Source organism: Akebia trifoliata, chromosome 3, assembly GCF_017979445.1.
Source record: "Akebia trifoliata isolate Shusen 1 chromosome 3, ASM1797944v1, whole genome shotgun sequence".
In the NCBI taxonomy this organism is placed as follows: domain Eukaryota; kingdom Viridiplantae; phylum Streptophyta; class Magnoliopsida; order Ranunculales; family Lardizabalaceae; genus Akebia; species Akebia trifoliata.
In genome coordinates, this window is record NC_141377.1 from 32,188,433 (window position 1) to 32,209,456 (window position 21,024).

General features: G+C 34.0%; 1 protein-coding gene and 1 long non-coding RNA gene across 14 annotated transcripts; one reads left to right on the forward strand and one right to left on the reverse strand.

Annotated features, from left to right (window-relative positions):
• Positions 1–1,216: 1,216 nt before the first annotated feature.
• LOC147406408 (ABC transporter G family member 31-like) lies at positions 1,217–7,480 on the reverse strand. 3 transcript variants are annotated; one of them, XM_086434424.1, is made up of 6 exons: positions 5,582–7,477; positions 4,770–5,040; positions 2,937–3,694; positions 2,584–2,667; positions 1,570–1,703; positions 1,217–1,432 (listed from the first exon to the last, which is right to left on the reverse strand). In XM_086434424.1, exons 3-6 carry the CDS (start codon positions 3,075–3,077, stop codon positions 1,270–1,272), a joined length of 522 nt encoding a protein of 173 aa, XP_086290550.1. In that variant the 5' UTR covers positions 3,078–3,694; positions 4,770–5,040; positions 5,582–7,477; the 3' UTR covers positions 1,217–1,269. The 3 variants fall into 3 exon arrangements, with proteins under 3 accessions (XP_086290550.1, XP_086290548.1, XP_086290549.1); XM_086434422.1 differs by lacking the exons at positions 1,217–1,432; positions 1,570–1,703; positions 2,584–2,667; positions 2,937–3,694 and adding an exon at positions 3,708–4,663 and having other exon boundaries at positions 5,582–5,734; positions 7,160–7,480; XM_086434423.1 differs by lacking the exons at positions 1,217–1,432; positions 1,570–1,703; positions 2,584–2,667; positions 2,937–3,694 and adding an exon at positions 3,708–4,663 and having other exon boundaries at positions 5,582–5,734; positions 7,083–7,480.
• A 1,585-nt stretch (positions 7,481–9,065) lies between these two features.
• On the forward strand, positions 9,066–16,547 carry LOC147406409 (uncharacterized). 11 transcript variants are annotated; one of them, XR_015176456.1, is made up of 12 exons: positions 9,066–9,435; positions 9,515–9,585; positions 9,706–9,830; positions 11,437–11,508; positions 11,647–13,012; positions 13,101–13,182; positions 13,276–13,350; positions 13,932–14,599; positions 14,719–14,804; positions 15,451–15,682; positions 15,769–15,899; positions 16,438–16,547. It is a non-coding gene; the product is annotated as an uncharacterized LOC147406409 (long non-coding RNA). The 11 variants fall into 11 exon arrangements; XR_015176455.1 differs by having other exon boundaries at positions 9,067–9,435; positions 9,797–9,830; XR_015176453.1 differs by lacking the exons at positions 9,515–9,585; positions 9,706–9,830 and adding an exon at positions 15,191–15,364.
• The last annotated feature ends 4,477 nt before the right edge of the window (positions 16,548–21,024 follow it).

Sequence of the window (21,024 nt, forward strand, 5' to 3'; positions counted from 1 at the left end):
CCCAAAATTGGAAAGTTTTTTGGATCCTCACCAAAATTCCATCTAAACAGTACAAAACTTTGAACCATTATTGCAATAATGTCATCTCAAGATATGATGATCTTGGAAAGTACTATTAGAAATAGGAAAGTTTGGATTAATGAGAACTTGGGATATAGGACATTTCCATGTTTTTATTGTACATGAGATAATGAATAAATTTTAAAAATAAACGGTTGATATTGTCAATTGAGATTTATATTGAAACATCTTTGAGAAACAATTTGTTGAATTTTTCCAACACTTCCATTTGTAACATTATAGTTCCAATGTAGCTAACCAGACTGAATTGCTTAGCAAAAAAACAAAAACTAACCAGACTGAATGTTTGTGATGAAGATGTTGTTGATCTTAGATTTGATTTCGACAATGTTTTGAACCACCAAAACAAAAAAAAATTTGATAACCGGGTATCCTTGTAGATAGTGGACTGGGCCCATATCTAGGCTTTGCCTGGGCCATGGACTGTGGTCTTGTCCAAATATGAGTCCAAGGACACGTGCAACGCCTGCACATCACACGCATTAGGTAAGTGGGAGTGCGCTCTCATGCGTGGCCCCTGAGGAATTAATGCTCATACTGGGTATCAAACTCACGACCTACGGTCATTAACCGCTTATCGAACAATGTTGTCTTTGCTAATGATCATCATGGAGGTGTTAGTGAGATGATCAATTCAGATGATCTTCCACGTCTGAGCGATATTTTCTTTGTTGATGATCATGCATGGAGATATGATGAGATTATCAATTGGGACGATCTTCCTCTTCTAAACAAGATTATTGGTGATGATCCAACTGGTGAATCAGTGGGGAAATGTTCTTCTTCTTTTGTTGCGAGTAAAGGTGATTCCTCGTCTCCTTCATCATTATGGGATACTAATTGGGATGATGAATTAGCTGCACTTCTAAAAGACGATGTTTGTGCACTACGTCATAATGCGCCAAAAACGACTGTCCAAGACAGTCGTTTTCAAAAAAAACGACTGCCCCTACAGTCGGAAAACGAGTCGTTTTAAAAGGAGTGGTTTTTTAAAAACGACTGTTCAAGACAGTCGGGAAAAAACGACTGTCCAAGGCAGTCGGGAAAAACGACAGTAAAATAGAGATATAGCGACGGTCGGCGACCGTCGCTATAGGGTATTTTGTTTTTAAAAAAAAATTATTTTATACCTGACCCCTCACATGTTGCTAAATGTTGGAGATACCCCTATGTTTTGACATTGATGACCTACACCCCAACTAATAACATGAAAAGACCCAAATGCCCCTCATCCTCAACTTTCATAAATCTAAATTGAGTAAGAGAATATTGTGAATATGTAGAAGTGAACTTCAAGGATTCTGAACCAGCTGGTGGAATACTCAAAAGCTCAATCGAATCTTCCACCACCCTAAAGAAAAGTATTGAAATCATTACATTCTGCTTGTTGGAGAACATCATTTTAATATTAGGTTAACAAACAAGATGAAACATGTTAAAATCAAATCTAGACTGCATGATAAATGACAAAGAAGTGATCAAAATCACCTGTATTGATTAGAATTTATGTATATATCTGCAAAATCTTGACCGATCCTATGTTCAACAGCTGAAGTGCTGACCTCAAGCATCCAAGTGGCTGGATTGTAACCATTGGGAATAGGAGGGATTCCATCAATTCCCTATGTGAGGAAAAAATGTTAGGATGACGAACTTATTCATAGATAACAAAACTGGTAGAAAATGAGATGCTTAAATATTGTGTTCAAAATATACTTGTTATATAAGCCAGTAGATGAGGTATTACAGTAACTAATCCAAATGAATGGATTTTCATTATCAAAAGATACAACTATTTCTACAAACTATCTGTGTGTTGGAGATAATGGGCATATTGGCTCATATAAATTTGTATATATTTTACCTTTGCTAAACTTATTCGTGAGCTTATAAACCATGGAGTTTGAATCAAGAATTATATTATATATATATCATTCAATATATGAACTGATAGGCTCAATCTTTGCTACTAGAGAAATGTATGAAGCAGGAGCAGACGTAGTAGCAATAAAATGCAAACGATAAATTGTTTTGTATCTCAGAACATAAAAAAAGCATGGGAATACAAAGTAAAAACAGCCACCTAAGTAGACGATTAGTGATTATAATTCAATTCTTTTCCATACGTAAATTATATCTTTAAAAGTTTGAATACATATAAATCTCAATGAATATTGTATGAATTTTACATGTAGGAAGAAAAGACCCAACCAGATCCATCTAATAGTATCAGAAGTGAACACCTTCTGCCAGCAAAGAATCTTTAACTCATGAAAATGATGCATTTTAAATAGCTTTCCAACACCAGTATCAAAGAAAAACTTGTGTCATTTGTATGACGACAAGTGCGAGCTAGTGAGAAACCAACAAATATATGTCTTTCAACTACAAGCTCTTTATTAACTTTAATATTGGAGCCTACATGTTGTAAGATTTAGATTCAATTGATAGCGTTTCTCCTTCCACCAAAATAAATAAGAAAGTAAGAGTGTTCACTGGTACCTGAAAGTGGTTAATCATAGTCTGGGAGTGGTCACCAAGCTTCCCTCCATATATAACTCTACCCCCTCGTTTCATAAGAAGTAGCTGCATCGAAACCACAGAGATAATTTAAAATAAATTATAATATGGTTGCATATATGAAATTAAACTAAATGATAAGGACCCTATCGATCACCAATCAGCACGCTTTCAAGGCGGCCATTTGGGTGACATCTATATGATCCATTGGAGTGCACCATATGACTTAACCACTATATTCTGAGATTGGGCACTCAAACCCGAGTTTCTTAACTCCGAATACTCAAAAAAACAGAACATGAGGGCCCAATCAAAGGGATGGAGGCATTACTTACATGTTGGGTGCGATAGTCCCCTCCAGTGGCAGCAACTAATGATCGACGCCATACCATATCTTGGGCCAGCCATAGTAATTTTCTATTGTGTGGCAAGCATGCCGGCAATCCAGTATCACCTAAAAAGATGTCCAGTTCCATTTACTCTGCATGCAAACAGATTGCTAGCCAACCAGTGCGACGTAATCCAGAGCAACAGAAAAGATGTAACTAAAAGCATAACTTCAGAAGGTAAAATCAATCAGCTGAGACGCAACTTGGACCTGGTTTCTTTAAGCTTGCCATGTACACAATGTAAATGGTCCACAGATATGCAAATGAATTGCTTATCAAAGGCTGTCAAGACAAAAATAAACCAAGAATTTAAAAGCATAAAATGAAGAGTATTTCAAAAAATGATTCATTTCTTTTAATACATTTCCGAATTGATTAGAGGGCCTGCTTGGAAGATGGGACTCAACTCCAACCCGCCTTGCTGTTTGGAGTTACACACTCCTAGAACTCCCCAAACACCCTAAATTGGTGGAGTTGCAACTCCCACCTAGTGTGAATTACAACTCCACCAAAGCCACATAATTACTCATGTACCCTGAATATGGCACAATGTAATTTATTTAAAGTTCGGAAGTTGGACATTCCAGTGAAGGAACCAGTTCAGAGTTGGTAAAGTGAGCCGCTTGCCTACCAAAAGATTAAGTCAATCCAGCCCATCCACTCCATTCCATTAGATGACTATCTCAATAAGTAATTAAGAGATACTGTCATGTGGCACAAACAGGTAGTTAGTAAGCATTAGAAAAACCTTAGTAGGCCATTTGACAAAATACAAACATCTACTTTTCTCAACTAAAACAAAAAATACCAGATGCATAACGATAAAGTAACGAAGGAATGAGATGAAAACCCTCTATTTGTAGACATAGATAGTCAACTAGATTGTAATCAATATGACCCAAAGCAGATGTGAACACTATTTCACTAATAGAAGATGTGATCTTGAACTAAATGGAATAGAAGTCAATATGATTCATCTATATCTTTGGAATAAGACTTTAAAGATGAATGACTAAAACCCTTGTCTTCATAGTTTAAGCACGAACCTATCCATGAAACAAATATTAATATTCTTTCACTAATAGAAGATGTGACCTTAAACAAAATGGAATAGAAGCAAATATGATTCATATAGCCAACCCAAAATCTTTGGAGTAAGACTTTAAAGATGAATGAGTGAAACCCTTGTTTTCTTAGATTAAGCACGTACCCATCCATTAAAGGAGCCAAAACATACAAAATTTTCAAATTTTACTCCTCGAGATGGATGTATTATTATAGTTAGAGTTTAGGAATAGGTGTAGGTTAGAATCAGAAGCAAACCACCATATCAGTAAGTAGGTTGGTAAAGGCAAATCAAATATTATAGTGCATGTCTGTTTTTAGACAGAATTGATGGAGTTGGAGTTGGAATATTGAGAGTTGGTTGCTACTCTTAAAATGAACTCTAACTTTTGATTGTTAACTAGAAATTAAAGCATAATAAGAAAAAATGCCAAATCAGTGATTACAGTGTGGCCTAGGTGGCACGTTCGACACAAGTTGACTGATTGGTCTCGTGTTGGACATCATGGAAAACATCCTTGACCCAAGGGTGCACTTTCCTCGGCCGTCCCTCTCTTTTATATCTGTTATCCCATATATGGGCTTCATATTTTCTTGTCCATCTGTTCCTATTAACACCAAAAATCCAATAAAAAGTTCACTTCTTTTTTATTTTTTATACATAAACATAGTATGCAAAACTACACATATGCACCAAAATTAATAGGTACTTACCGTGTTACACCCCGATATTGCGAGCTTCTTCTTTCTCCAAACGGAAGGGAGGATCTTAGTGCAAGTGGAGTTAAATTACTTTCACCATTAAAATGCTCATTAGAAGCAGAGTTTTGGACTGACTGAGGAATGTAGAAGGAGGCATTGTGATCATAGAGAGTAGTTTTATCTTGGTTAAAGGCAGAAATATTAAAATGTTCCGATGGGTTGTCAGATTTTGCAGCTGCCAAAAAATCATCGTCTCCAGATTGAAGGTTGATTAAATTCCACTCTGAAAAATCTCAGTAAGTGTAGTAAGTGATAAAGAACATTAAGAGACCCACAAAAGAGATAATGATTCAATAAAAAATTAAGGAATTACTAATTAAAATCCAATGGAAGATGAGATAATCTGGAAAACAATCTTGTTTCTTATCAATATCAAAGTGGATCTTCTTGGTGTTAGTCCAGTTGGAACACTTTCATCATTCAAACACTTACCAGCAGTAGAGTTTTCAACTTGTTGAGGAGTACAATATGAGGGTTGTCAAAATTTGTGGATTGATTTTGGTTGAAGATAGCCAAAAAATCATCCTTAAAAACTTCATTCTCTATATATTGGGACTTGACTAAATTCCAATTTGAAAATTTTCAAAAAGAGTAATAATAGATAAAAATAAAAAAAGTAAATAAATATTGTAATTGCACCAGTGAATATATAAGAAAATTTTCTTGGTGGTGCAGGTCCAATTAAATTATTTTCATCACTACTTGGAAAAAAAATATTTAAAAATAATATGTAATTGCTTTCATCATCTCATTTAAGCGCTTACCAACAGTAGAATTTTCAATTGGCTGCGGAGTATAACATGAGAAGTTCTCAAAATTTGTGGGATTATCTTGGTTAAATGCAGTCAGGTCATCTAGAAGATCATCCATATCAATGAGTTCCTTGTCTCCGCGTTTTGAGTCAACTAAATTCCACTCTGAAAATTTTCAGTAAGAGTCTTACTAAAAAAAATATTAAGATAAAAGGAAGAATTTAGGATTAAATACAAATTAGGGATATCCTAACATTAAATGCAGATATTAGATGTTAACAACCTTTAAAATCATGGATAACAGAAGTATTACTTAAGAAAATGTACCAAAACAGGTGAGTTTGCATTTGTAAAAAATTAGTCCAACTACAATTCCAATGTAGCCTCACACACAAACAACCTAATTCAGATATTTGGAAGGTGACAATATATGCCACTAATTTCTTTAGTATGCTCGATAAGGGATCTAAAAACCTGCCCAAGCATACAACACACATCTATCAGCTTCAATTTATTTTATAATACAACCTATGAAGCTAAAATGTTACAAACAAGCAAGCAATAACTCCTTTGAGGATTTTAACGTCTGAAGATAACTAGCCACTAACCCGGGTTCTGCATAGATGGAAGGAGTCAGATTCATGTAAATATTTACAGAAACACCACCAAAAAGAGAGAAAATACGGGGAAAAAAGGACACTTAGGAAGAAAAAGATGTAACCTAGAGATGTGTCTGCTTGTACAGGACTCATTTTGAAATGTTTATAACTTGACAACAAGATACCAACTGTCCATCTTTTATTAACCCTAGTTCTTCAATCATCAGAAATAACACTATACAACACACATTGAAAAAGATTACAAGAATAACACCTAAATCTCTAAAATTGCAACCATCAACCCAATCTAACAATGAAAGAATCTCATTGCACATTGAAGAAATGAAATACGTAGGTTATACATTTCTTAAAAACTAATAAAATAACATAAATCCTAGTTCTTCAACAATCATAACTAAGATTTGAAGCCAAAAATAAGATTAGAAGCCAAGACAAAATAAAATATTTTTGAAACACACATCTTCATTCACATTGTTTTTTTTTTTTTTTGTTTCGGTTCTTCATTCGCACGTTTGATAGTAAGGCTGAACGAGAATCCGGTTTGTTAACGTTTCTAGACAAGATCTACAAGAGTAAAACTGATAAATCGGAAAAAAAAAATTCAAAAAATTATAGAAAACTAAGATAAAATGCAAAAACTACAGATCACAATGTGATCTAATTCAAAAAATTAGATTGGTCCTGTTACAAGATGTTATGTTAACATCTCAAGACGATTGGTCACTTATCTTTTCAACTAACGCAGCTATGTGCCTTTCTAAATTTTAAAAAAAAAAAAAAAACATGAAAACCATAACAAAGCCCCAAATACTAAAGTGCGATTCTATCCCTTTTCACTAATTGAAAACAATCAAACCGGATATAAAGCTCCATCAATAGAGAAATAAGCAAACCAATCCGAGTGCGCAAACCCTAGATATGATTTCAGCTTAAAATTCGTAGAGATGCATCTGGGAGCGAGTTCACAAACCCTAGATCTTGGATTTTGCGGAGAGAGAGAGAGAGAGTGCATGCGAGAGACAACTATAAAGACAAAAGAGATCGAAAAATTTTGAGATAGAGTGCGAGAGAGCGAGCGAGACTGTGTGAGAGAGCAAGAGAGCGAGAGACAGAGTGTGACCGAGAGAGAGAGACAGAGATGAGTGCGAGAGAGAGAGCGAGAGAGGGAGAGAGAGAGTGTGTGATCGACAGATTTGAGAGATAGAGATGAGTGAGAGAGAGCGAGAGAGAGAGTGTGATCGACAGATTTGAGAGAGCGAGAGACATAGACGCAGATCGAGCTGTGAAAGAGAGAGAGAGATTTGATACAGTACAGTTAATATAAGTAATGATTTGTATGTGGGTAGAAACGACGGTTAAACGACTGTTAAAAGCTGTCGCAATTAACGACAGCTTTTAGCAGTCGTTTTTAGCGCACTTGTGCAGTCGCGAAAAACGTAATATGACGTAGTGGTGACTGTAGCTGCTTGGGCATTGAGTCCTATTGATCCTTATTTCCAATATTTTCATTGATGAATTTTTTATATTTTTTATTTAGTGATTAATTGGGGAATTTTTTTGATTATTCTACTCGTTATTTGTGTAAACTTGAGATTGTAAATATTTTTTATGGTTATTGTTAATCTATAAGTGAAAAAAAGATACTTTGATAGTAGCGGTAATAATTTGTGAAAGAATGTGTTGTGTGGATGTGGAATTAGTTTCTAATTTTTCTATCAAAATGGTTGAGTATTGTTTTTTTTTTTTGAAATTATTAAATTGATTATGTTTTAAAAATATTTGTCAAATTGGTTATATAGCAATTTTAAAATTTTATTTTATTTCTTGAAAATGATTATTTGATATGTGAAATTATTTGCGAAATTACTTTAATTTTGTGAACCAAAATTGACCTTAAATTCAAGTCAAGGGTATAAGCAAATTCATCAAATCATTTTTTTGCAAAGAAAAATAATTTTAAAACTCGACATACCACACTCAATTAGGGGTGTCAATGGGTACCCATTTAACCAAATCGAATACCCTGGTTCTGGATCCCTTTTTATTGGAACCGATTAGAGCCAGGTTTAAAAGAGAAAAGTTCAAATTTTGTTCTTCAAATTTCACATCCCGCTCAAAATTTAAAATTCGCCCTCAGTTGCCAAATTTCAAATTTCAAAATTGAAATAAAATTTCAAATTCCTGTTCTCATTAATGATTTAAATTTTAAATTATAAATCCCACTAATTGTCAAAATTGAAATATAATTTCAAATCCCGCTCTTAGCCAACAAGATTCAAAATTCAAATTCAAAATTCTGCTCTCAACCGACAAGATTCAAATTTCATATTCAAAATCTCGCTCTCAACCAACAAGATCCAAAATTTAAAATTCCATTCTCAATTAACAAGATTCAAAATTCAAATTTAACATCAAAATCCCACTCGCTAAAATTTTTAAACCATCTATAAATATAATCACTTTTTCTCTCCTTTTCACCAAGTTCTACTACATCTTCTTTTTTCATTTTCACTCAGCTCTATTACATCTTTTCTCTATCTCAACTTCATTTTCTCTTTAAACATCATTTTGATGTCTCATTTTTCAAACATTTTAAGATTTATCCTTGATAATAAATCTAAGGATAACGATGTAGATGTGATATCAAGACTACTTATAAAAGAAGAGCAGTCAAATAATCGAATGCAAACGACGCGCCGTTGTGGTTCCATTCCCAGCCACATTACCATTTACCATAACAGAGTTCAAGGTCATGAAAGACTCTATCGTGATTATTTTGCTGAAGATGTTGTATACAACGACCATCTATTTCAGAGGAGGTTTCAAATGTGTCCTCTTTTTCATTGAATTAAAAATGCGCACTACGTGAAAATCTCAAATTTTAACGAAAAAAATTGTTGGGCCTGGCCCGTCAAATTTTTAACACTCAAATTCCGCGGCCAATGGACCACGAATTTTGTGTCCACAAAACACATTCTACAGTTGCCAAACACTTCGTCTCTCTCACTCACTCACTCTCTGTATCTCTCTTTGTCTGATCTCTCTCGAATGTCTCGATCTTTCTCTCTATCCCTCTCCGTCTCCCTCCCTGTCTTCCTCGATCTCGTCTCTTGATCGATCTCATCTCTCCCTCTATTTGATCGCTCAATCTTTCTCTATCTGATCGCACGATCTCCGATCTCTCGAAGTGATCTCTCAACTTTGGAAATGATGGAGTGAATCAGAAGTTTTCTCTTGTGTTTTAAGGTGAGTCTCTCTCTCTCTCTCTTCTCTCTTAGATTGATAGATCCTTAACCATATTCATGTTGTTGACGATGCGATTTAGGATTTCTGATCCCACAAAATACATTAATTTTGGTTTTCTATTTCCCAAAGGTATTACCTTCAAGTTGAAAGGTAATTTTGTTATTCGATTTTTATTCCCACCGATTAAGATTTCATGTCATTTTAATTTGATTTACAAAAACGAGATACATGAACATCAACACTATTTCTTCTCTTCCCGATCTGTTTCAGAGTTTTTTGAAATCTGCGAGATTTTGATTGTCTGTTGGTGTTCTTAATCTCTAAAAGAGATTGATTCAATTACTTCGTTATCATGTTTTAGGGTTTTAGTAGACATTATAAGCTTTGGAGATCAGGTAAGTTGTTTCATAAATTTTAGAACTTGAGATTTTGTTTCGATGCTTGATCTAAATATTTTGGTGATCTATCGATGAATCTGAATTGGATGTTGTAGGGTTGTTTGATTCCTTATTTAATTTATATATATATATATGTTGATGATCATAAGATTCATTGTTTTAACATTGCTCTCAGATTTGTTGATTTTCTATAAATTAATTGCATTTCTCTAGCTAATATTTTAGATAAAAATAGATCATTTTTGTGATGTTTTACGTATTTTAATTTTTATTGTATGTTTTTTTTATTCTTAGTGAGTGTCATATATAACGCTTTGTTTGTTGACTTTTTTTTTTCATGTTGATGAGCTCCCTTATTGATTTTCTAGGTTAGTAATTTTTTCTCCCATAGAAGAAGCGATAGCATTAGAATTGATGGTCATTTTTTTGATTTATAGTTTTCACCTTTGCATATGGATATCATTAAGATTTGACATACCTCTAGCAACATAATTTACATAAGAGCATCCATAGTTTTTTGTCATCCAACTCATCATCAAGATTTGTGGAGTGGCTACACTTGTAAATTCCTATTTACCTGCTCTCACCATATGCTTCTACTCTCTGTTTATGCTCTCTTTGAAAGAAATAGGAGTTTGTACATCAAGCTAGGATGTTAGAGTGATTGGCCAAACATAAAGCCTCCTGGTTAGGACCCATCAGGAAAGCAATTGGAATAAGATGAAGAGGAATTTTCTTAGTGACAGTAAGCCTAGTTGATTCAGTCATGTTTGGTTTCCCTTTTGCACCATGAGGTGACTCCCAATTGAAACAGTATAACAGTATGATTTGTTCCATACATTTCAACATACATAATACTCCAGAAGATATTTCCACTTTTATCATCTACTAAATTTTTGAGTCACATACCAATATCCCCCCCTTTAGTTTTGCCTTTCATAGTCTTACTTCTCATCCATCTCACCATCTTCATGTCTGTTGTGCTCATTTTATAAACATCCTTTTTTCTGACTGTCCGAATTTCAACTCCATAAAACTTGGTATCACTTACCCAAAAAAGAAGAAGCTTAATTGGTATTATTGTTGTTTTGTAAATTTACATGTAGTTTTTGGGTACACGTCAGTCACATAATACTTCAGAAGGACATTTCTACTTCAGCCACCTACCACTTATTGTTTGTCACACATCCTCACCAATATCTCCATCTTTATGGTTGATTGTTCTTATTTTTGATAAGCACGGTTAATGAATTTAAATAACAGAAGTAGCATTTTCAGAATATTTCTTGCATATCAGTTTTAAGTCTTAACTAACATCTCATTCCTATGAGTCTCCCTACTAAATTTGCATTAAATCTATTTTAGGGTATGTCTCGCTAATCAATCTTAGCTAGCATCTCATCCTTATGAGTATCCTTACTTATATGGTTCTACCTATCTTAAAAATCTTAGTTTCTAAGAAGTATAACCAGGTATGCATTTCATTTTCAATTTGTGCCTGTGAATAGGGATCATCATCTAATATGCTACTGATCAGTTTGGGCTTTTATGTTTACTATAAAAAAACAAAAAAAAACAAATTATATTACTATGTTGGATGTAGGAGATGGCATTCTTACTGATGGTGAAGCGTGCAAAATTTGTTCTTGACAAAGCTCGGAGGTGGATGTGGAAGGTTCTTTATGCTTGACTTTTCCCAATGCTACTACTCTAGCCTCATTGAAAATTTATTTTTGATTAATGTGAACCATATTTGGAGTTTAGTAGATAGTATTAGGTCCTTTTTAGTTCTAAAAAAATTATTCCCCTGCAGGGTAAAAGCACTTCAACAATCAACCGTAAGCATCACTGGTTAATGGAGCAGAAGCTCCTCCATTTTGTGGATGCTTTTCACCAATATGTCATGGACAGGGTTAGAAAAATTTTCAATATTTTGTCCTTGATTTCTTATTGGAGATGGGATTTGGTCACTCTAATATCATTGACCTGGTTTTATTTTGTGATCACAAAGTAAGAAATTGCTGCTTTCCTATGAGATGCCAAGATAGAGGAACCTTATTGCTATTAACTTCTAGTCAGTGGTGCGGCTTGTGCTTACATTTAACCTTATATGCTGTTGTTGTTACTGTTCTTATTATTATATGCTTGTATTATGTTTTGTTCCCACCCCTATTTCATCTCTGGCTTTAACTTTCTTCTTAGTTATATGCTGTTGCCGTGACTGTTTCACTGGAATATCTTGTTTGACATGCTACTGTCTTGAAATACCCAAAAAATTCCTGCTATTGCATTGCTTATTTTACTTCTGCTTCTGCCTTCTTACCAAATAATGCTCGTTCTGTTTTATAGCAAGTTTCCACAAACTCCTCTAAAAGTGACTGAGGAACCTTGTTTCATGACAAAAAACAATGGGTAGAAAAGAGTAGTAGCCTGCCTCCTTTACCATACACGATGCATGCACCTTTGCATGGAATGAATGGGATGGAGTTGGAATCCTCTGTTTGACTTGGCCAAATTAGCACATTAAGTGTTTGTACGACAATTGTTTGAAAAATCTTGTATTGGTACCAATACAGAGTTGCTCACTATCAAACTTGATTCAATAGATCTCTTAAATCAGTTAACATCTTCCATGGACAATCAAACCCAATTGATACGCCATCTATAGATGCGTTTCCTCAAGATACAAAGGAAAATCATATAAACTCGACCTCAGCACAGTGTCATGTGCAATCACTCCACTCCACCCAAACAATTTCATTTTCACAGCACCACATGCGTCTGTTACGCTGTTGGATGCTATGCGTCAAACGTAGTTGGATATTAGAAAAGCCCAAAAAAATATCTTGCTAGGCTAAGCCAAACTAACTAGCAGAAGAAGTAGAAAGGAAACTGACCGAGTGAACAAATTAAAACAAGTAAATCGATCAATGGTTGGTCTCCTTCTCACCATCCACCAATTTCCACAACCACTTCCCTTCTCTCCTTCTCTTATTAAATTAAGGAGTAAGTCGAGATTTCGAACTTCCATCAGATCCGGACTGCCCAAGTGTTGATGGCATCAACACTTGGGCAGTCCTACAAACATAAATGCTCCAATCCAATTGAAAAGTCCAGGAATGGAAAAGATCAATGTCATCAATGGAGATTCTCATGCGGGCAATAAGCTGGCAATGCAGGTAATACTCAGATCAGCAATGTGCTATGAACAGTTATACCTTTTTGTTGTAGGACTTTGTTCTAATTTGTGCATTTTTTTTCTTGTAGGAATTTATGATTCTGCCTGTTGGGGCATCTTCCTTCAAGGAAGCCATGAAGATGGGTGTAGAAGTAGAATCATCATTTAAAGGCAAGCTTTTCCCTTTCTTTTAAAGAACACAAATTTACAACACAATAATTATCTTCAGGATTCATCACAATTGTCTCCATTTTGCTTTCTCAGTCTGTGATTAAGAAGAAGTATGGGCAAGATGCAGCTAATGTTGGTGATGAAGGTGGCTTTGCTCCTAACATTCAGGTCAGCAACTGCTTTAATCATTTGTTCCCCTTTTTTGCAAGGATTTTCATTTTGAGAAACTTGGACGACAATTTCTGTATATTTTTTGAAGATGCCATTGCATCCAATGGCTATTGTGAACTTAATGAGAGCTTGCATAGCAACTAAAGGCACATTTTGGTCCATTTCTAATTTTTTTTACACATTATCACAAATAAGTGTCGTACAGTCATTACATCCGGACCTATTTACCAAGTTGTTAAACACTACTTTTGTTGTTTTTATATTATATATCTCTACTCATTTATTACTTTATTGCATAGCTATATGTTGTATGGAAATATTTTCCTTGACATAGTATTCTCTCCTTGTAAGATTCCCAAGGGTGGCATATCAGACACCTTGTATCCATGTTGGTAATGGACACATGTACAAATGACGTTGTTACACATATGAGAGCTATTTTCAGTTACACGATTTCCATCTAACTAAAAGTTTTCATGATTAGATAGTGGTAATAACAAATTGTTCATAATCTGAACTTAATCCATTCAATGTGTAACCGACAAGATCAAAATCTGATACCTTTTCTCTTATTGCAGCTAGAGAATCTGATAGGGACTTAATTTGTTGAATGTATTCAATCACGGAAGAAGAGCCTTCGTTGATGTTTTGAAGTTGACCCTTGAGCAGAGTTCTATGAGTCGTAGATTGTTGTCTGAAGAGTTCTTCAAGTATTTCCCACACATCCTTGGATGATGTGAGACCAAGTATTTGAGTGGAGATTCCTTCGGTAAGAGTGTCATTGATACAACTTTTTATACAGTGGTCATTTTTTCGCCATGCGACGTATAATGGATTTGGCTTCACTGACTGAGAAGGATTAGAGGGCTCTAGAGTTTTTGAAGGGGTTGTTATAGATCCATTAAAATAGCCCAATAGGTCAGTGCTGATGAGAATGTATTCCAACTGATCTCTCCATAACAGATAGTTGGAAGTGTCTAGTTTAACAGAGACAAAGCTTGTAATGTTGTCGATTGGAAGAGAGAAGTGAGTGGAGCATGTAGAAAAATATATTATTGTCTCATTAAAGGTTTACACATCTCCTGTAATCCCAATAGGATCTCCCAATAATTAAGGGTCTAAGTAGAGAACCAAAGTTATTTGGGATACCATCCTAGACAAATTAAGGCATAGTCTGGCTTCCTAGAAACTCCAATTCTATGCAGATTGACTCCTCACCAAATGAAAGCTCAACAGTGCTTGCAAGGTGGGGTTCCTTTTGTGTTAATATTTATAATTTTCTGGTCTGTTTGATATGTAGTTCAGTTTCTTATGTAGTCAGTCATTGACTTTATGGCTATTTTCTTTGGTTCATTGCAATTGCAGGGCCCAGCTATTGGATTTGGCCATGTCACTTCTGAGATGTTAAAGTTATTGAGATGTTATTTGTTTGATGGACCGCCCTTTCCATGGTTTGTATTTGTGTTTAAGTAAATTTACTAATTTTCAATATCATGTACTTGAAGAAGATCTATCCTTTTATTTCCTTTTTTTTTTTTTTTTGGTATGTGCTTGTGTTAGTAATATAACAGTTACAAGTCTTCATATGCCAGTCTAATTGATGCTCATGGTTTTGGGTAAGGTCTTAATATGTCAATCTAATAGTTAGTTCCCCATTTTTATGGGTTCCATATGACCCTTGAGTCAATCAAAGGGTTAGCTCAAACATACATATAAGCTCACACTTGGCTATGGCTTTGTAACAGAAAAATGGATCCTATACATATGTTTTTTCATGTGTTTTTCTATAAAAGCTACAAACATATTTTTTTATATTCTTTTTCAATTTATTAATCAGAGGAAAGAGTCACAAGAACAATGCCTACTTGCCACTTCGTCTTGAGTTCAAATATGTTTTCGTCTTGTTACTCAAACCAGCAAGGTTAGACCAGAAGTTCTCCAAGGGATTTTCAAGTGTTTTCATTGTTGAAGCCTTTTAAAGAATGTAGATCAGCAATTTAAGTACACAAAGGTGTTATTTCTATTTGTTAATTTGAATTGGACTGCCGGTTCTTCTTGATTTTATATTTTAATAATATTGGTTGTTTTGTGTTGTAGCCAATAATTTGCGTGAATGCTGCCTGTTCAGAGGGTCAGAATGCAAGAGACCTCAAAAGAGATGACCACGGGTTCCCTTCCCCGACCATTGGATGTTAACCTCCACCATGAGATTGTCGAACATGCTAGGGCGGGGGACATGTAAGATCTTAATTTTGAAGTCATTTTAATGTTTAGTTGTTCAGGCGTCTAATGGTTGAAGAGACAACGATATTAAAAATAGCAATTCATGGTGAGCTCTTCGAACACCACCTCTCTTTTGTGGTATGTTGTTCACACTAAATTGTTATCATGGTGCATGATCTTTTTTTCTTTCAGTAGAAACGAGGGCTTGTTATCAAAGGCCTTATTATCCGCTCCAAAAACTGAGTCAATGACAAAAGAGATGGGAGTGCTATAGATGGCTCTAACCGAGGTGAAATTCGGCCTCATCGTCGAAGGAGAGTAAGGTATGTGTGTTGACATATTTTCTAGTTTATTAAGATGTGTGTGGACTGAATTATCTTAAAGATTAGAAATTATTTAATTTCCTACTAGTAAGGTATGTGTGTGGACTGAACTATTGTCAATATTAGAAATTATTATTTAATTTCCTTCTTTATTCAGGGCCTATTAGGATGGAACATGAATCTTATATAGCTCTGTCTTTTGCTTTTGAGTTACCTTCACTTGCATTTTCCCTTACTTTTCAAATTCCTCTTATTTATTTTACATTCCCAGCAATCCACCACACCATCATTCCTCAAAATCACTTCTCATCTCATAACAACACTCCTTTTCTTCTAAAATCATTCTTCTTCTACCTTGCTTGAATTCCAATTTCGATGATCTTCGTATAGCTTTTTCAATCAGGGTAAGTTGCATTCAGATTATTGTTGGATTTTGTTTTTGAATTCTGTACACCATTTTTGATTCATGGATTGATCTTTTTTATGTATGCATATGAAAGAATAAAATAAAAGTACTTTTGATCTTTGCTTGATTCAGGGAACTCTTGTTAACATCGCCGTCGGCTCACACGTGTGGGCTAAGGATTCGGAGGTTGCGTGGATAGATGGAGAAGTAATAGAAATCAAAGGAAACGATGCCACCATAGTGCTTGATTCAGGGAACTCTTGTTAACATCGCCGTCGGCTCACACGTGTGGGCTAAGGATTCGGAGGTTGCGTGGATAGATGGAGAAGTAATAGAAATCAAAGGAAACGATGCCACCATAGTTACCCAACATGGAAAAACAATAAGATATATATATATATCATATACTGCTTTATTATCAGTTATCTGTAGCTTTGACAGAATTTTCGATCTTAACAAAGATGTTTACATGTATATTAATTTTGGGTTATTTAATTTAATTTGGAATTTGTTTTATGATTTTTCTTTTGTTTTTTCTTTTTTTGATTTTTTTATTATTATTTTGTTCATTGTGATTAGTGAATTAGAAGACCGTGTTATTGTTTGTTAAACCTTCAAATTCGACGGTCATACTCTATGGATTTTTTTTTTTGTTTTTTTTTAAGCCATTCTCCAATAATTTGATAGTCCAGGGCCGTCAAAAAAAAAATTCTACAAGAGAATATTTGACGGGCATATTTGACAGGAGGGTCCGTCAAATTTCTCAAAATTTGACGGGCTAAGACCGTCAAATATGGGCCTTTTTCACATAGTGGCGGTGGAAACTAACGATCCATATTTTGTCCAAAGAAGTGATGCCCTTGGAGTTTTTAGCCTATCTTCCCTTCAAAAGATAACATCCACATTCAGTCAAGATTCTTACTTATGGAGCTTCGACAAATTCTGTGGATGAGTATGTGCAGATCAGAGAAAGTTTTGCCATAGAAAATTTGCAAAGATTTGTGAAAATTGTTGATGCAATGTTTGGCAAGAAGTATATGAGGTCACCAAACACAAATGACATCGTCGTATTACTAGCAATTAACGAGAAACATGATTTTCTTGGGACACTGGGAAGTATCGATTGTATGCATTGGAAGTGGAAGAACTGTTCGATATTATGACAAGAGATGTATATCAGTTACATCCATGAACCGACATTAATTTTAGAAGTCGTGGTATCACAAGATCTTTGGATATGGCATGCCTTCTTTGGGTTACCCGGATCGTTGAATGATATCAACGTGTTAGATCGATCTCATCTATTTTCTAAACTTGCTAATGAACGTGCCCCTCCTGTCAACTATATAACTAATGGGCATGACTATACAATGGGGTATTATCTTGTTGATGACATCTATCCGACATGGGCGACGTTTGTAAAAACAATTTTATGTTCACAAAGTTTGAAAAATAAAATTTCTACTATAGAGCCAGAGTCAGCAATGAAAGATGTAGAACGAGGATTTGGAGTGCTTTAATCATGTTTTGCGATTGTGTGAGGACTAACACATTTTTGGGATGCAGAAACACTTAAACATATTATGAAAACATGTTAATAATGCACAACATAATCCTTGAAGACGAAGATACAGGTGACTATGAGCTCAATACATTTGATGCAACCGCCTGTACCAGTGTTACATGAGTGTACAAATGAATTGATTTATTTTTTTTAAAACTCATCATAACATTAGAGACAGATGAACACATTCCCAATTGCAGAGAGATCTTATTGAGCACTTGTGGGAATGACGCGGCTATGAATAATAAGCTTGTTACTAATTATTATGAATTTTAATTTTTCAAGAATATAAAGCTTCTTGCTAAGTATTATGAATTTTAATTTTTCAAGCATAGGAAGCTTATTGCCAAGTATATTATGAATTTTAATTTTCCAAGAATAAAAAGTTTGTTGTAAGGTTATTGCTAAGTATTATGAATTTTTTGCATTTTCACTTAAATTTAGAAACTAATTTTTTTATATTAATAACATCAATTGAGTTTCTCAAAATACAGTACATTACTACAAATTTAAAAATCCCTTTTACAAGAATCTTCATCTTAAGGCCAATATAATATAGTGTAGTGATCGGATCCATGTGGGTAGTGTTAGTTGTCATTACTCGCTCCTCATGCATACGACTCTTAAGTTACATTCTTTACATGTCAATTTGTGCTCTTTCAACATCAATTTGTCCCCTTTTTACATCATTTATTATTGTTTATCATGTTGAACCAATGTTTTATCTAGTCATTTGGCTTTATCACGTTTAAATTCTATCTTATTTTGCACGTAACCATTCAAAACGATTGTTGAAGGTGATTCTTGAATGTCTTCCTTGCCTTTATTTTTAAGCGCCTTTTTTGAAGTTTTTCTTTCAAATGGTCGGTTGAAATTAGGAGAGGATTCACTATCATCCTTTAAATTAACTGAATTTAAAATTACAGGAAAAGACGAAGCAAGACTCGCATTGCTATGATTTTTTGGCTTCTTAAGATTGATGGTATTAGTTGAATTGAGAAGATTTTTTTAATTGATAACTAATTAATTAATTAGCCCTAATTAGGCTTTAGAGGGATTACATAATTTAATAAGTAGAAAAGACTAAAAAACCTAATAAAAATAGAATTATTCAACACTCCCCTCAAGTTGATGTGTTGATATCAACAATGAAGAAAAAAGAGTTCAGATTTTAAAGAGAAATTTCAAAGGTTTTTCACAGCTCAACGGTCAGATTCTTTCCTACACATAAATCGAGAGAGAGAAACACACTCTTCTTTTACCTCCTATGTTTTTTTTTTTCTCTCTCTCTCTCTCCAAAAACATTGTAGTTGAGAGCGCCAGCTCGAGTGTGTTGGAGCAAGTTTTTTAGGGGCTCTAACTCTACAAATCAGTAATTAGGAGGTGATGCCTAGCCCAAGCCCAGTCAGCTTGGTTTCTCTAACATACCTATAATATGATAGAAACTTTCTAAATTTATTATAATTCAATTTGGACACTTTCATGAATTTCTAATTATAATTAAAAAAAAAAAATAGAAACCTAAAAATAAATTAAAACTAAACAAAATTGAAACTTTCTAAAATTGAAATAGAAACTAACTTGACAACTTATAAATAATTCAAAACTAAAATAAAGTAAACACATAAGACTAAAATTAGAATTGAACTGCATATGAACTTAATCGGGTCAATTCGAACCAAACTGGTCAAACCCGAATTGACCATATTTGACTGAGTCAACTCGGACTAAAAATTATGATTTCCTCATGTAGATATCCTGCATCATAAAAGAAAATAATTACATTAATTACTATTATGTCCCTGATATTATATAAATACCAAACTTAAAAGAGAGAATCAAATTTCTCTTTCTTTCCCAATATAAGTCACAAAAAATCCTAGACTTTCAAGTAACAATTCTACCACCCTTGAGCGAGAATCAATGATTCGCGAAGAAGAGAAAAAACTTCACCTCATTGAGATATTAGATTTGAGCTGAAGAGATTTAGTTGGGAACGAAGATTAAAGTTGGAGTTTCAAATAATGAGCATTTTTGGGAGCCGTTCATGGTGAAATTTCATTTTAAAAGACGCAAAATAAGTAGGAAAACTTCACTACTTTATGATATATATATTTTTTAAATTCATGCATGATTTGGTGTTTTAATTCAATTTATATGACCTAAAATATATTTAAGTAGGTTATTTCACTAAAAGAAAAATATTTGTATAAAATTTTAGAGTAAAAATTATGTGACAACAAGTTATTTTTGGAGTTTTCGGTGAAAAAATGAGTTAGAAAATGAATAATTTGAAGTTAAAATACCTTAATTACCCTTGGGAGTAATTAAAATAAACATGTTTGTTTGAAAGTTTACTATCCACGTTTTAATGAATATTTGAGGTATCCCTATGTTTTAAACTTAATTAATGACATGCCCCTTAATCATGGTCATCTCTTATAGATTAATAAACAAAAATTCAACTTGAATGTCAATTGAACCGAATACTCTCAAAATCTCAAAAACTCAGAGGTCGATTCAAATATAATTATATTAAGTTTATGAATATTTTAAAAATATTAATAACCAAATAACTCAGTCAAGTTTTTAACTTGACTTGGCTTATTTTTGAGCTTACTCAACCAAATTGACTCGAAAAGTTGGTTTTATCGAGTTTGGATTGAGTCACCATCAAATCCAATAGAATCAACTCAACAAACTAAGTTTAATCCATTGCTATCGACTCAACTGGATATGATAGTGACTTGGCCCCAAACTCGACGCAACCCAACAAACCAAGTTTTATCCATTGCTATTGACTCAATTTGATTATATATAATATTTAATGAGAATAAAAATAAATATTTTGAATTTTAAAATATTCATAAATCCTTACTAACTTAGTAAGGTTAGTCAAACTCTTTCATAAATTGGTCTGTGATACAAAAGTTGGGGTGGCAATATAAGATAAAGGTCTTTTTTAACGTGTGTTCATCAAATACATCTTGGAAATAAGCATTTGAGGATATTTCTAACATAAAAAATTCTTTTGAGGAAATTTTGGGTAGAAATTTTAATTTCAAAAGTGTATTTAATGCACCTAAACGTGTGCCGTTTGGACACCCATTCGATAAATAGGTTGAATCCAGCCATTTTAGTTGGACCAAACCCCA